The sequence below is a fragment of the Alligator mississippiensis genome, chromosome 4 (genome assembly GCF_030867095.1).
Source record: "Alligator mississippiensis isolate rAllMis1 chromosome 4, rAllMis1, whole genome shotgun sequence".
Lineage (NCBI taxonomy): Eukaryota > Metazoa > Chordata > Crocodylia > Alligatoridae > Alligator > Alligator mississippiensis.
The window spans coordinates 208133173-208147463 of record NC_081827.1 but is presented as its reverse complement, the minus strand read 5'-3'; the positions used below and the strand labels follow the sequence as shown (position 1 = coordinate 208147463).

The 14291-nt window shown below is 42.2% G+C and overlaps 1 protein-coding gene across 1 annotated transcript in view; it reads left to right on the top strand.

Annotated features, from left to right (window-relative positions):
* The window catches only part of AGPS (alkylglycerone phosphate synthase), a 130727-nt gene that overhangs the window by 73259 nt on the left and 43177 nt on the right, over nucleotides 1-14291 (top strand). Inside the window, exons 13-14 of the mRNA XM_014599342.3 lie at nucleotides 6104-6180; nucleotides 7151-7263. Coding sequence (XP_014454828.1) covers nucleotides 6104-6180; nucleotides 7151-7263 — 190 coding nt within the window. The remainder of the gene's footprint in view (nucleotides 1-6103; nucleotides 6181-7150; nucleotides 7264-14291) is intronic.

The following is a 14291-nucleotide window of genomic DNA, read 5'->3' as shown; positions in this document are numbered from 1 at the left end:
CAGGGATGTGCACTGCAGCACAGATTTGTGCCACTATTGTGTTGCTGCAAGTGCGCGCCCCTGCTCATCTGGACGTGGACATTGTGTTCTTTACATAGCCACATCAGAGTCTTAACTGCAAAATAGGCTGTTAAATATAACTCTACGTATTTAGGAAACTGGAGAATTCAATGACCACCAACCTCTTAAACACAGTTAAAGTTCTCTCTCTAGTGTTTTGAGACTTTGGAAGGGCCAAGCTCAGTAAAACTCATTTCTGAAAACCAAACTGCATGTAGCCACGCAACCTGATCTTTACAGTCTTGTGTGCTGTCCCTGTTATGTGCACGTAACCCGTTCTGCTTTTGAACTGTTCTTAACAGGAGCTACCCTGCAGCCAAACAGTCTGCTAAATTAGGGGTGGCCAACTATGCAACAGCAGTGAGAATCTCTTGGCTTCTGCTTCCTTCTCTGGCTTCTGCTGCCTGCCCCTGCCCCAGAAATGCTGTACTGAGTCAGACAAATGGCCTGTCCAGCCCAGCATCCTATCTCGGACAGTGGCAGAAGTAGATTCTCCAGAGGGAGAGCACTGAACCAGACATATCTAAAGTAAACCATTCTTCTGTTCATTACTTTTCCTGGCATCCACCATCATTTCGGTTTAGAGATGCCAGAAGAAATATCTCCCCAGCTGTTCTGTTTTTATAACTATTATTAGCTCTATCATCCATAAATTTGTCTAGCCTGTCCCCCTCCCCTCTTCCCCTTAAACTGGTCACACTTTCTCTCTCCACAACCTCCTGTGGCAATACGTTCCACAACTTAACTATGCAGCGTGTAAAAGAGGTACTTTCTCTTAGTTTTAAACTAATCTCCTACAATTTCAGTGGGTGCCCCCTGCTTCTAATGGTTTAGGACTTCGTGAATAACAGTTTTGTACAGCTATGTAACATCATAGTTACGTTCTTGAAAAATGTCACTTTAAGCAAAACAATGTTAAGTGAATCCAATTTCCCCATAAGAATTAATGTAAATTGGGGTGGAGGTTGGGTTCCAAGGAATCTTTTTTGCCAAACAAAAAGACATATATATATACACACACAGTATAAGTTTTAAATAATTTTAAACAAACAATTTAATACAAGTATAGGTTTTAAATAATTTTATTTAAATAAAATAAGGATGATTTGTGAAGCTTGGTTGAGGTAGTGGAGTCAGAGGGTGGAAGACGGTGGATTGTCCAGCTGCTCCTCTTGCTGTTCTTGCTGAACTTTCCCAACTCAAAAAACACACATATAGAGATTTTTGTTTTACTTTCCATTTTTTTTCCTTGCTAAATTTCTTTATAGCAACTCATTACATCACCAACTCCCCTAATCACTTCGGAGCTGCGTTCCCTGTTAGGATCGTCATCACAAAGGATTTGCAAGCCAGCTTCATTCATTTGGAAAGCTTCAGAAAAGACATTTGGTAGTCAAAATTTGATAGGTTGGTTCTTCTACTTCTTGGCCGCCTTTTTCTGTTGCTTTCATCACCTGTAGTTGCATCAGATCTTCATTGGTTAGCTCTTCTCTGTGTGATTGCAGAAGTTGTGTAACGTTGGCTTCTTCCACCTCATCAAAACCCACTTTCTTGGCCAACTTGAGGATATCTTTCTTCATAGCAGGGACAACATCTTTAAATCCTTTTAAGTTACTGACACATTCAGGTCACAACTTACCTCGCGCACTATTCATGCATGTCTGAGTAACTTCAGCCCAGGACTCACTAATGTTATCGATGCACTTGAGGATATTATAGTCATGCCAAAATTGCTAAATTGTAGGCTTACCTTTCCCATCGGTGCCTCTGATGAGCTGGTCAAAAGTATGGCGTAAGTAATACACCTTAAATGCAGCACTGACTCCTTGGCCCAGGGGTTGGATGAGTGATGTGGTGTTAGGTGGCAGAAAGACAACTTTGACTTTTTGCACAGGTCATCCAGGTTGACTGGATGAGCTGGTGCATTATCAGTAAGTAATAAAATCTTGAAATCAAGATTTTTCCTTGGTACAGTATTCCTTCCATGCAGGGACGACAGAGAGAGTCAGCCATTCTGAAAAAACAGCTCCAGTTATCCATGCGTTCTTGGATCTCCAAATGACCGGAAGGTGTTCCTTTGAAAATCCCTTGAGAGCTCATGGTGTTTCGGAATAGTATGCTGTCAGAGGTTTCATCTTCGTGTCTCTGGCAGCATTACCACCTAGAAGCAAGTTAGGCGATCTTTAGCTGCTTTAAATCTGACTCTTTAAACTAGTATGTTCTCGTCATGATAACGGAACGACATTAACTGGGACATCGTTAAATGAGGAGTTACTATATTCACTTTGTCCACATCCTGTGTGACTTTATTGACCTTCATCATATCTGTTCTTAGCCTTCTGCTTTCCAAACTGATAAATTCTGTCACATTTTAATCTCGCCCACTTTGGCCACTGCTCCATAGTCCTGATCATTTTGGTTGCCCATCTCTATACTTTTTTTCTAATTACACTGCATCCTTTTTGAGATGCAGAGACCAGAATTGCACATGGTATTTGAGATGTGGTCACACCTTGGTTTTCTGTAGCAGCATGACTTCTCCACTTTGTTTTCAATTTCTTTTTTAATGGTACTGAATACAATATTTGCTTTCTTGCTTGCTACTGCACATTGAACTGGTGTTCTTGGAGAACTACCTACAGGGACTCCAAGGGCACTTTCCAGACTTGTAAAAGGTACCCAGCAACCTAGTGGAGATCTGAAATGAGTCATACCTGTTGTCTTAAGGTACACATACTCTCATTTATATACATTGGGGTCAGGCAAAAGGGCTTAATCCCCTCCAGACTGTGCTGAACCTATATTCCTCCAAATAAACTTTCCAGGTGATAGGACAGGAATATCAAGCACAGATCTTGGGTTAACTGTTCTGTGGTTGAAATGGAAATTGGCTGATGGCAGCGTATTTTCTTCATGGAAGTGTTACGCAGTACCCCACTGGAGGGGTGGGGTGCTTGCTCAGGGCCAATGTAGTCTTCTTTGGGCTCTGAGTGCCCCCTGAAGCCAAGCATAGCCTGGCTTCTAGAGCAGGTTGGGAGGTGGGAGGAAGCCCTAGGGCCTAGGTCAGGGGTGGGCAAAATGCGGTGCCAGGCCAGTCTATCCGGCCTGTGGGGCTCCTAAAAAATTTGGAAAATTAATATTTATCTGTCCCTGGCAACCTGTCATGTGGCCCTCAATGGCTTGCCAAAACTCAGTAAGTGGTCCTCCGCCCAAAATAATTGCCTGCCTCTGGCCTAGTTCCCGAGTGAGGGAGGGACTTTTCCATCTTGTTGAGGAGAGCAAATACAAACCAAAGCTCCAAAAAGCAAAATGGACAGCTGCTCTTCAGCAAAGGTGTTTACTGAGGCAGAGGGTACCTAGCCAGAAGTCATTTGCCTTTTCCTAAGGATTATGTAGTCCCTTTTCTCCCTGATCCAACCTGCACTCCCCTGAGTACCCTAAATTTACTCAGCTTTTCCTTTTGTAGTCAGCCCAGTTCCTGAATCCCCACAAAGCCACTCAGTTAATCTCCCTCAGACTGCCTAGGCCAGGAGCTGACTCGTGCCTTGTGCAACCTGCTCTGCTGCTTATTCAGTCTGTAGGCAGGGAAGGGTGATACCTTAAAAACTAACTGGTTTAGAGAGGTGTAAACTTTTTTGGGCATCAACCTCAGATGCTTGCAGAAATAACAAGGAAATAGTCCCCTGCTCTTTGCAGGTCTATTCATAGCATCTGACTTCATGCTAACATGGCTAACTACCTCATCTTATTCAGTTTTCCTAGAGCCTCCCATGTTTGAAACCAGGAGGCAAACCAATCTGACATGTCAACAAAGTTTTTCAAGTCTCTGTTGATGCTAGAGGTTTAGCTTGACTTTTTTGCACACAGGCAACTCTGGCCTCACCTTTTTTTAACCCAGTGGAGGTCAAGCTTTTTGGTAGGCATGCCACAAATTAGCTCCATATCCTCCCTGAATGCAGTTCTGATCCCTTTCCCCTTCCTGATCCGCTGCATTGCTTTCTGCCCTATCTACCACTGTGCTGCCTGTCCTCCCTGATCTGCCTTGTTCCACACACAGAGGCTTCCCATGCTACTTGTGACATGTTTGCCATAGGCCACCCTTGCTTTAAACCATTCTCTTAATAAGTTACTCAAAGGGAAACTGAGGCACACAAGCTTATTACATCATGAACAAAGTTCACAAGAAATATTACAGTAAAACCCATATTTCATCACAGGAAGCGTTTCATTCTGGAAATAATTTACCCTTTAATTCCACAGTCGGGGCCTGTGGAACTTCAGGGAATGCAGAAAGACCTACCCATCTTCCCAGTTTGAGGGGGAGTGTATTATAGGACTAAACAAATAGAATGATTGGTGATGCCTGGCTTCAGTAGGTAAATGAGAGGGGTAAATGTTTAGCTGAGCGGGATTTGAAGTTGTGGGGTATTTTTTTTTGTTTTTAAAGAACCTGGTATAACAAATTTAGAATTTAAACTTTAAATATTTGAAAATTAGTCATCCTCTACTTAAATTCCAGACCACGCTGGAATTTTTTTATTTAAGGGGTATTAGTATATTTACTTGATTCCAAGACTTGATTCCAAAATGCGTTCCTCCTCTTCCCCCAATTTAACGTGGGGCTTCTCTGTTTAACAAGGAGCTTTTCCCCTCGCCCCCATTTAAGCTCTAGGGGAAAAAAAGCTCTAGTGCTGGAATTGAGTACATGGCAGTCTAGGGGGGTGGCAGGCGACTGCTGTGGCTCCAGCTCAACCACCCCTGCCCCTAACATCCCATCCTCCCCTGCACTGGTTCTGCCCCACTGTAGTCTTGAGACCCCTGCCCCTTCCCCCATCCTAAATTCAGGGTTGTATTGAATTTGGGTAATATGGTATTTAGACTTGAATTTTTTAGTTTTTCATAAGCACTTAAAAGCTAAATCCCCTGTTAGGTAGTAGTGAGGTAGTTACTAGTTAATGATTGTAGGGAAGGATCTGCACCCTAAATTTATTCTTAAGCAGACAGGGAGCATTTGTTTCTTCTGAAGGTTGCGTTTTAATAATTTAATGTTCTTTATTACTTTAGCTAGTATATTGTTTTTGGGTGTTTCAGTGCTCTTTAGACATTAATTGAGTATTAAGAGGTGTATTTACTCTTATCTGTATTGTATACAAGGGACTAAAAGAGTAGCCTCTTTTATTGAAAAAAGGAAGGGGCTACCGAATTAATGAAGTTCTGCCTTACTCAGGAGGAGATACTTCTAGAATACTTCAAAAATATCATGTAAATTGTGCATAACTTTTTTTATGAATTGGGCTCACAACATGTAGGCCAGATGTAAAGCTGTTAAAATGAAGCAGTTATGGGAGTTCAGAAGTTGCTAGAACTGAAAACAATGGAGCAAACAGTAAAAAGCTTTCATCTCAATTAAACCTAGTCCTGAGGCAAAGATGTTAATTTAACAGACTCCAAGATGCCATTTATATATTCTGGTAATTTTAGTTCTCCGTATGTGATCGAGGAAGCAATTACTAGTTTTATGTAAAGAATTTTGCACAAGTGACATAACCATTAAAGGAAAAACTCTAAACTTTGTACTTGCTCCCTTTTTGACTATCCATTTCAATGATTTTGGCATAACTTAAAAACTGGTGACTGGCTTTCTTGGTTTTATGGAGGAGGGGGAGCACTTCATTTTTAAAAAGCTTACATATATCATATATTTGAGAACATCTAATACAGGATTGGTTTTAGTCACACACAATTGAAGATGCTTTATAAAAATATATCGTATTTAACCTATTTCCCACATATTCCTTTTGAATAAATAATAATAAAAAAAATTCCTATAATCTCAGTAAAAAGTAGTTGTGGGGAAAAAATCTCCTTAAAGCTACAAAAAATGCTTCCTGTGTTTTGCACCTTTACCCAGAAAATCTTTTACTAGAGTATTCTACATTGTATGATGAAATAAGACCAAACTTCTGAAGATCTTGTTCTTGCCTTTATAACAATTCTTTATTTTTCTTTTTCACCTGTCCTCCCCCCTCCCCCCCCCCCAAAGGTCATGCTCTTAAACCACAGGTTGCTTCAATTTTTACATCCTTTTTGGATGGCCTGAAAAAATTCTACATAACAAAGGTATTTAACTTTGTTTTCTATAGTAATTAGCAATTTTTAATGCCATGCACAGGATTCAAAAGACTTCTGTTATACAATCCTATGTACTGAAATGTATGTGAAGTGTAACAAATACTCCAGTATAGAAATTGCATGTAATGGTCCATTGAAGAATCCCATTGTAGATGAAAAAAGACCTTTGCTATTGAGATTTCCAATTTGAAAATAAACTAAAAGTCAGATTGAGCATTACTAAATGGAAAGTCAGTTTAATGGGAGGAAAGGAATGAATTCTTGTCTGTACAAAACTGAGGATGTCCTACAATGCGAGTTAGTCCTCTGTAACATGCGCGCACACACGCATGCGCGCATACTTTTAATATAGACAGTGTATCTGTGATGAGGGAAAAGGCTTGTCTGCTGACTGATGAGAATAATGCCTAGTGTAGATGCTTATTTTGGAATAAATCTTTTTCTTTAAGTTAATTTACAGGATACTCTTAATCCAAAATAAGAATATCAGTAGGAAACTATTCTGGTATAACTGCTTTTTCACAGCCACTGTTCTGGTTAATAGTCTGAAACCTCAGTGATTCTGTGGCAGAGCCAGGACTAGAATTTAAAAGTTACTGGCTTCTAATCCACTGATTTTTAACCCTTCAGCATGTAGTTTCCATAACAATACTATATTGTGGAATGATGCTAGTATCTTCCTAGTTAGTTTTAGCTGGTCTCTGTCAAGCAGTTTTGCCAAAATTTTAATCCAATATACCTTGAATTTGACTTTTTACTCCAATATAGCAGTAAATCCGAGAACTTTGAAGTAAACCTGTCTGAAAAATATTCTGTGAATCTTATTTCTTTAATCACTATGATCTAGAAGAGTACTTGCTCATGCAAATTGATTCTTTCATTGTAATGAAAATTAACCATTGTCTTGCGCTGTGATGACATATAGGCTATGACATAATAGACGTTTTCTTTTTCACAGTTTAAAGGATTTGACCCCAATGTACTATGTGTAGCCACTTTACTCTTTGAGGGTGACAGAGAGAGAGTTCTTCAGCATGAAAAGCAAGTTTATGATATCGCTGCCAAATTTGGGTATGATTTTTGGAATCTAAATACTTGAAATTGTTCCATTTTATAAATATAAATTTGAAGCAAAAATTAATTTGTTAGATCGTTTTCATTTTGAGAAGCTTCAGCCTTGCTAGATATTGTACTATTGTGTATATCTAATTATAGAATCCTACATTTTATTAAAGTAATCTTATGCTAGTCATAGAATTCTGTTCTATAGGCCTGCTATTATTTTTTTCTAGTAGACTAATAGTGTCCTCCCTAAAACATGGAAGATGAAATTATAAAGTTAATGCTAACTATTTGGTGGTATTCACTAGAGCGCATATATAAAGGAAATTTTGCTGTAAAAGGAAATTGTGTTTAGTCAAAGGAATGTGATGAATTATCTGTATCCCACCCCTTGTCACAGATTTTGTACTCTTACAAAGAAACAGAAAACAGTTCAGTTCAGTAACAGGCTGAGTAATGATAGGGAGCTTTCTGTCCATCTGGTTTGATTGATTACTAGCCTGATCAATGAAAACCATGGTAAAAATGTCATTCATCAGAAATGCTTTTTATTTCCTTTTTAAGCAAAGTATTTACTAGATACTAGTTAAATATTTTACTCCGTTTACCAGCATTTTCAGTGCTACTTCCTAAGCATACTTTCCATACCAAATTAATTATGGAAACTGCTCTGCTCTTTACAAATTCCTGTTGTGCTTTGCTTTTGTTCCTAGACCACCTTTTTGGAAGCTTGTACTTTAATTCCTATTTTCCATGGGTAGTTTGGAAAAAGTCTTTAACATGAACAATTTGACACCGTTCAATGACTTGAAATAAATAAAAAGTGCTGGATATTTTTTGTTGAGTGCACTTCATTTCCTTTTCATGTTCTCTTCATGAATGTTTATATAGTTGAAAATAAGGTTGTGAAGTCAGGCACTCAAAAGTTAAGAAATGCCAGAATGAAGGCTGCTTGTACATTCATAAAACAGCTTCCTATGTATGGTGGGATTAATCCATAATTACATGATCCCATGATACACTTTCTTTTAAGCCCCTTTCTTCATACAGTGCACCCAGAACACTTTCTTATAACAGAATTAGGCAGCCTCAGCAATAGGTGGAGCTGCCAGCTCTATCTGTAATAATGATCCCTGTCTCCTCTCCTCTCTGGTTCTTGTGTTCTTGTCCACCCACATTGTAAGCATCTTTGAGAGCTTCATAGACTGTTCTAGTCTTGCTGCCTTTTGCCTCCTGACTGCAAAAGCACATGAATCTAACCTTGTGACTAAGTTAGGGTAGTATAAATGTGTATATTTGAACACATATTTGAGTTATGCTGAAATGTCTCAATGGTCTACTTCCTGGAAGACAGGGAGTTCTTACTTTAGGAGCATGTAACATAAAATGTGCTGAAATATATTGTCTCTTTCTTTTTTTAAAGAACTATGGGGAGCTCATAATTAGAAGTATTTAGTTTGCTTATTAAACCGTGAGAGAACCAATGAATAATCAGTCTGGGTAGTCTTAATTACTTCTAAAATTATACAGTTTCTTCCTGACTCATGCTTCTCTGAACCAGGTAGTCTCTAAGGTGCCATCCTGCCCTACCATTTTCAAGACGAGTGATTTTTCTAGTGGAGATTATTTTTCTTTTTAAGGGTAAATATCAAATATGATCTAAGGACTTGGGTAACGCTATTGCTCACTGCTTTTCAAAGATGCAGAAAGATCTGTTTTTTACCTGAGAAGGTAAAACTAGAACTTGAGAAATTATTCATAGCAAAATTCAGCAAATCTGATTTTGTTCAGAACCTCAAGTTTAATTTTATCTTACAGTTCATATAAGCCTGGTGCAGGATCCTTGGGTTTTTTAATATCAGATAACAAACTTAGTCACTAATGTTTTGTTAAAGTACTAAAGCTAGTGTGGTGGTTGGTCAGCAATTTTTTAAATGCCCAAGTATTTTTGCAAATTAGAGTGGGACCTTTTAGTTTGTCTCATAAAGCAAAAGCAAAACTGAGACTAACAATTTAAACTAAATCTAGAGGAAAAGTTGGCTGAAATTCATAGAAAACAGGATTAAACGGAGTCTTTTTAACCCCCCCCCCCCCCCCCCCCCCCAAAAACTGACAACATTGAAATTTCAGTGTAGACTTAAAGGCTGCTGACAGATGTGAAAAAAACGGTGCTTTACTTTAAACTCTCCATGCCCCCACACCAAGTCCAGCACATGCCCAAAAGAGGCATCATGTTAGTTTGACCCAGCTCTGCAGCATCTGTATAGATCACACACTTCAGCAGGTCTTTTTGGTGCTTTTATTTACAGTTGATTCAATCAGCAATTAGATTAAAGTGTCAGAAAAGCTCCCTGAAACACCCCATCTTTACAAATATTGGGCAAGCCAGGTCAAACTAACACTCTGCTTTTCCTGGGCCTGCGCTGGGCTCTGTGCTGGGGTGCATGGAGCTTACAGTAAAGCACTAGTTGGTTTTTTTTACATCTGTCAGCAGCCCAAGATCTCAGTTTGTCTGTATAGTAAGGTCCTTCAGTTAGTTCTCTAGAGTGAATGCCGCACTAAGGAAAGCAAGCATATGTAGCATCCCTGACAGCAACTGTGACTAAATAACTATATGTCCTTAATTAGAAATATCTTTCAAAAACAGCTATTGCATGGTGCCCAACTGTGGCTGTAGTGATGGTGTCACGTTCTGGCCCCATGAGCTGGATGAGAGACACTGGTCCTGCAGCCCTGGTCCAGCCTGCACGCAGCATGTACCAGCCCCAAGTCTTTCTGCGCATGCAACATGCAGAGCCAGCACAGGCTGCTGCCCATGGTGTACAGGCTGGATCTGGCACTGCAGACAACACAGAGAATCAGCTGGGGCTCAGACTGCATGTGGTGTCTCCAGCGTAGCCTTGCAGCTGGCCCCTTGGGCAGTCTGGATTGGACTGCACTGGAGCCAGTCAAAAGGGCCAGTCTAGGAGGGTACCTCATGCAACCCATGCCCTGGACCTCTTGTGCCACATGCAGCACTGGGTCCAGCCCATGCACAGTGTGCACTCTGCATGCAGCATGGGGGTAGGCTTGGGGTGGACACTTAATGTGGTACTCTGCCAGAATAGTCCTATGGTCTGGCTCTGGCACAGCCTGATCTGGACTAGCCCCAGAGCCAGCATGCAGAACCAATACAACAGTGTGCTGCATGCAGCACATGGGGACAGCATCAGTGCATGGGGTTGCTCCAGAGATTCATGTGCTAGGTGATATGGCTGCCTGGACTAGACCTTTTGTCTGTTTTTACTCCTGATATAAAGAATTGGGTTTGGATATGGGTTTGTAATAATTGTACTTTGCCCAGCCCCTCGCTTTGTGGTGCTGAGCAGCCCTGATATGCTGGTGTCCTGTGCATGCCATTGCCCCGCACTCCCCACCCACAGCCCTGCCGGTGCCCCTCACTCCCTACCCACAGCCCTCTGAGCCCAGCTAGTGGCCGGCCCTCCCTCCCCACCCACAGCATATTTCAATATGCAAAGGTATTAAACAAGTAAACATTAAACAAAATTCAGCTTTTTGATTTCACTGAGAGTTTTTGTCTGGTCAGTGACTTAGCACTCCTAGCCTTGAGAGGGGCAAGGCACATTGTGCTCCTGTAGCTGGAAGCGCTCTCAGCTGATTGGGGCTCCCAACTGGGGGAGCTCACTGAGCGCAAGAGTGCTCCGCAGACTGGGAGCCCTCACTCCCCACCCACATCCCCCCAGCTCTTCTGGAGGGGGCCCCCAGCTGCTAGGGCTGTGGAGTCAGGGGCCCTCTGCCCCCCACGGCAGCGCCAGAACCCTGGTTGTCACCTGCAGGAGGCAGCAGCTGCTGTGGTGGAGCGTGGAGCCTGGCTCCCCCTCCCTCATGGATGGCATGGTCAGAGTAGAGCCCATGGTGGGGGTTGGGGAAATGTGGGCTGCCTCCTGTAAGCTTGGGGCTCCCTACCCTGCTGCCTTCCTCCTGAGGCCTCTGCAGCCTGACAGGCAGGACCCAGCATGGCAGGGCAAAGTGGAGCTGGGTGGGGAAGCTTGTCACCACCGGGAACTCCATTATAGCAGCAGTGAAGAGCATAACTCTGTGCCGCCACCCCCACTGCTGCAAGGTGGGCAGGGGGTGCTTCGCCTTGGCGTTATGGGGCTTGCAGTGACGGCACCAAGCTTCCCCACCCTGCTCTGCCCTGACCCACCGGGTCCCACCTGCTGGGCTGCGGAGGCCCCAAGGGAGGGCAGCAGGGAGGGGAGCCCAGGCTTTCAGCGGGCAGCCCGCCCCTGGCCTGCACAAATTTGCAAGGCACATGCCTTCGATGTCCCCACTAGGAGTGCACACAGTGGCAGGGAGCCACCCCTCCCTCCCCCCACTGTCCCCTCGTTGAGCTGCCCATGGCCCTGTCCCGCACCCTGCCCTGGCATTGTGACCTCGGATTCCAGCCCCACGCAGCAGCCCTAGTCCCAGCCCTGCCTAACTCTCTCCCTCCCTCACTATGGGGGCCTCAGTTCTCCCCCCACTCCCCCTGCCACCAGACTTACATGTAGGGAGATGCTCTGCAGGCTGCCTGGCGACCATGTGCTTGTGTACATGCACACATGCACATGGAGCTGATGCTGATCACCCTTCTCACTCCCCATAGCCCCTTGCAGGCTAGAAACTCGCCACTTCCTGCTTTTTCTCCTTAAAATGAGAGAATCTAGGTTCTACCATGTTTTTCTGTGGCAGTTGGGAAAACCTGGATCCCTGTTTGTCATTATTGTTTACCACATTTTGAGGAGAGAAACCTTTGTCAGAGTTTAAATTGATACAGTTCATTTTTTTTTTCTTTAGACAAGAAGCTTCAAAATTTGTTTGACAATGTACTAATAAGCAGGTTATGAAGCACTTAAAAATCTGGATAAGTTAAACTACTAAAATGGAGTTAGTGGGGTCTGTGGGCCACAGGTTAAAACCACTGCTTTAGAGAATCATTCCTAACTTTGTAGCAAAACTACATAGGCAGAGGTCCTTTTATTTATGCTCTTCAGAGGGTTGGAGGGTTTTTTTTATACTTTTCATATTACTTTGCAATGATAAGCTTTTTGTCTTGCAGCTGGAAAAGGTATAAAGTATGATTTGGGGGAAATTGCCTCTCTTTAGAACATAAAATTAATCAGAAAGCAAAGTTCATCCAACTATCCATCACTCTATATTCCTGATTGTTCTGATTTCTCTTGTATATTGTACTTAAGCAGTTTTGTTATTTGTTAAAGGCAGTAGATAAAACTGAAGTTAATAGAGTAAATTTGCAAAAATAAGAGTAGGCAAAAGTGAACATACTATTCCAAGACTTTTCTGCTGCATCCCTGTATTTCAGAGGAATATAGTCCCTGAGCCCTCTTTTCCATGTGAATATTTGGAACCCATTTTAATAATGCTGTTTTTAAGACCCTTGCTTTAGCCACGCATTCATTCCATTAATAGTGCAATAACACCAGGAGTAAATGACAAAGTGATGCCATTCTATAACAGCCCTCCATGCTGGTTCGGCACTGCCTCTTCTAGATTGGCCCAAGAACAGTGTCGATGATTCCTATCGTGCCTTTTTAATTGAATGTGTGGCCAATGCTCCCAGCCTGTGAAGCGCTGCTTAGTGGTCAGCTGATCAGAAGTCCCAGTTGGAGGAGCACAGTGAGCACCCACAGCTGGGAGCCCCACAGCTGACAGGGCTTCCAGTCACAGGAGCACAGTGTGCCTTGCCCTCCAACAGCTAGGAGTACCAATCGCTGACCAGACAAAAACCTGTGAAATCAAATTTAAAAAAAAAAAAAAGTGGAGTTTGGTTTAATGTTTACCTGTTTAATACCCTTGCATATTGAAATTCGTTAACCCTTTATGTTCTCTGGAAACAGAATCTATGAAAGAATATAGATAATTGGTTTTAAAGTCAGTGGACATGCAAAGACTAGTGTTGTATTTTGGATCAGTGTTTTAAGACTTGATTCATTCTAAATTTCATAGTTTAGATCAGCGGTTCCCGAACTGACAGATTGCACACCACCAATTTAAAGTGATACAACCTTTACTACCACCAGCAAATTTTTGTCATATAAAGTAATTATAATAATGATGTTAACATGTACCACTGACAGGTTGTCTGCATACCAGAGATTGGGAACTGCTGGTTTAGATCTTGGATCTAGTAATTAGTGTATGACAATAATTGTGAGGTTAATAAAAAGTATCAAGGGTTTGAATTTAGGTTGAAATAGTCAAAAGGGACTGGCATGGAATGCTTCCATTATAATGTGCTCATCTTCAAACTCCACAAAGGAGAGGGGTACTTAGTACTTTCTGAAAATCTGGTGTCTCTTAAGTTGGTAACTATAGAAGATGGGAGTCAGCTTAACAGAGACCAAGTCTTAATACAATTCTCTGAAGAAAATGTCATCATTTCTTGTTGAATAGGAAAATTGTTGTTATGGAAAATGACAAAATTGTTAACTTTAAACGTTTCTCTTCTAATTCTATCCTTTGCACTAATTTGGTTCAACAAAGAGTTTTGTGGGGGAGGGAGGTATTGTGCAGAGAAACAGAACTACTTAATTTGTGTAGAGTGAGGAGCAACTGGGGGTGGGAGGATGGGAACTACAGGAGTGAAAAAGGAAATAAGGACACAGGAGCTAATAGAAATTGGCTAATAAAAACTCAGACTGCTGTATGTTGCTCTAGAGGAAGGCTGTCCAACTAGTGACCAATGAGCTGCGTGTGGCCTGTGAGGGGTTGATTTCCTCTTCCCCATCTCCAATCTCTGGCTGCAACAGTGCCTGGAGTCTGTGGCTCCCTTTCCCTCCTGGGGTGCTTTCTGTGCCCACCCAAGAGGGTGGGATGGTAAAATGCATAATAGTGTTTGGGAGTTGAGGGTGAGCTCAGGTCTGCATGGGCAAGTGGTGCAGCAATGGAGAGGGAGGAGTCATCTGCCCAGCATGTTGCCCCCACTGGTTCAGCCCTGTGGGCATGCAGCCCCCTATTGCTTAGACCTTGGGCAG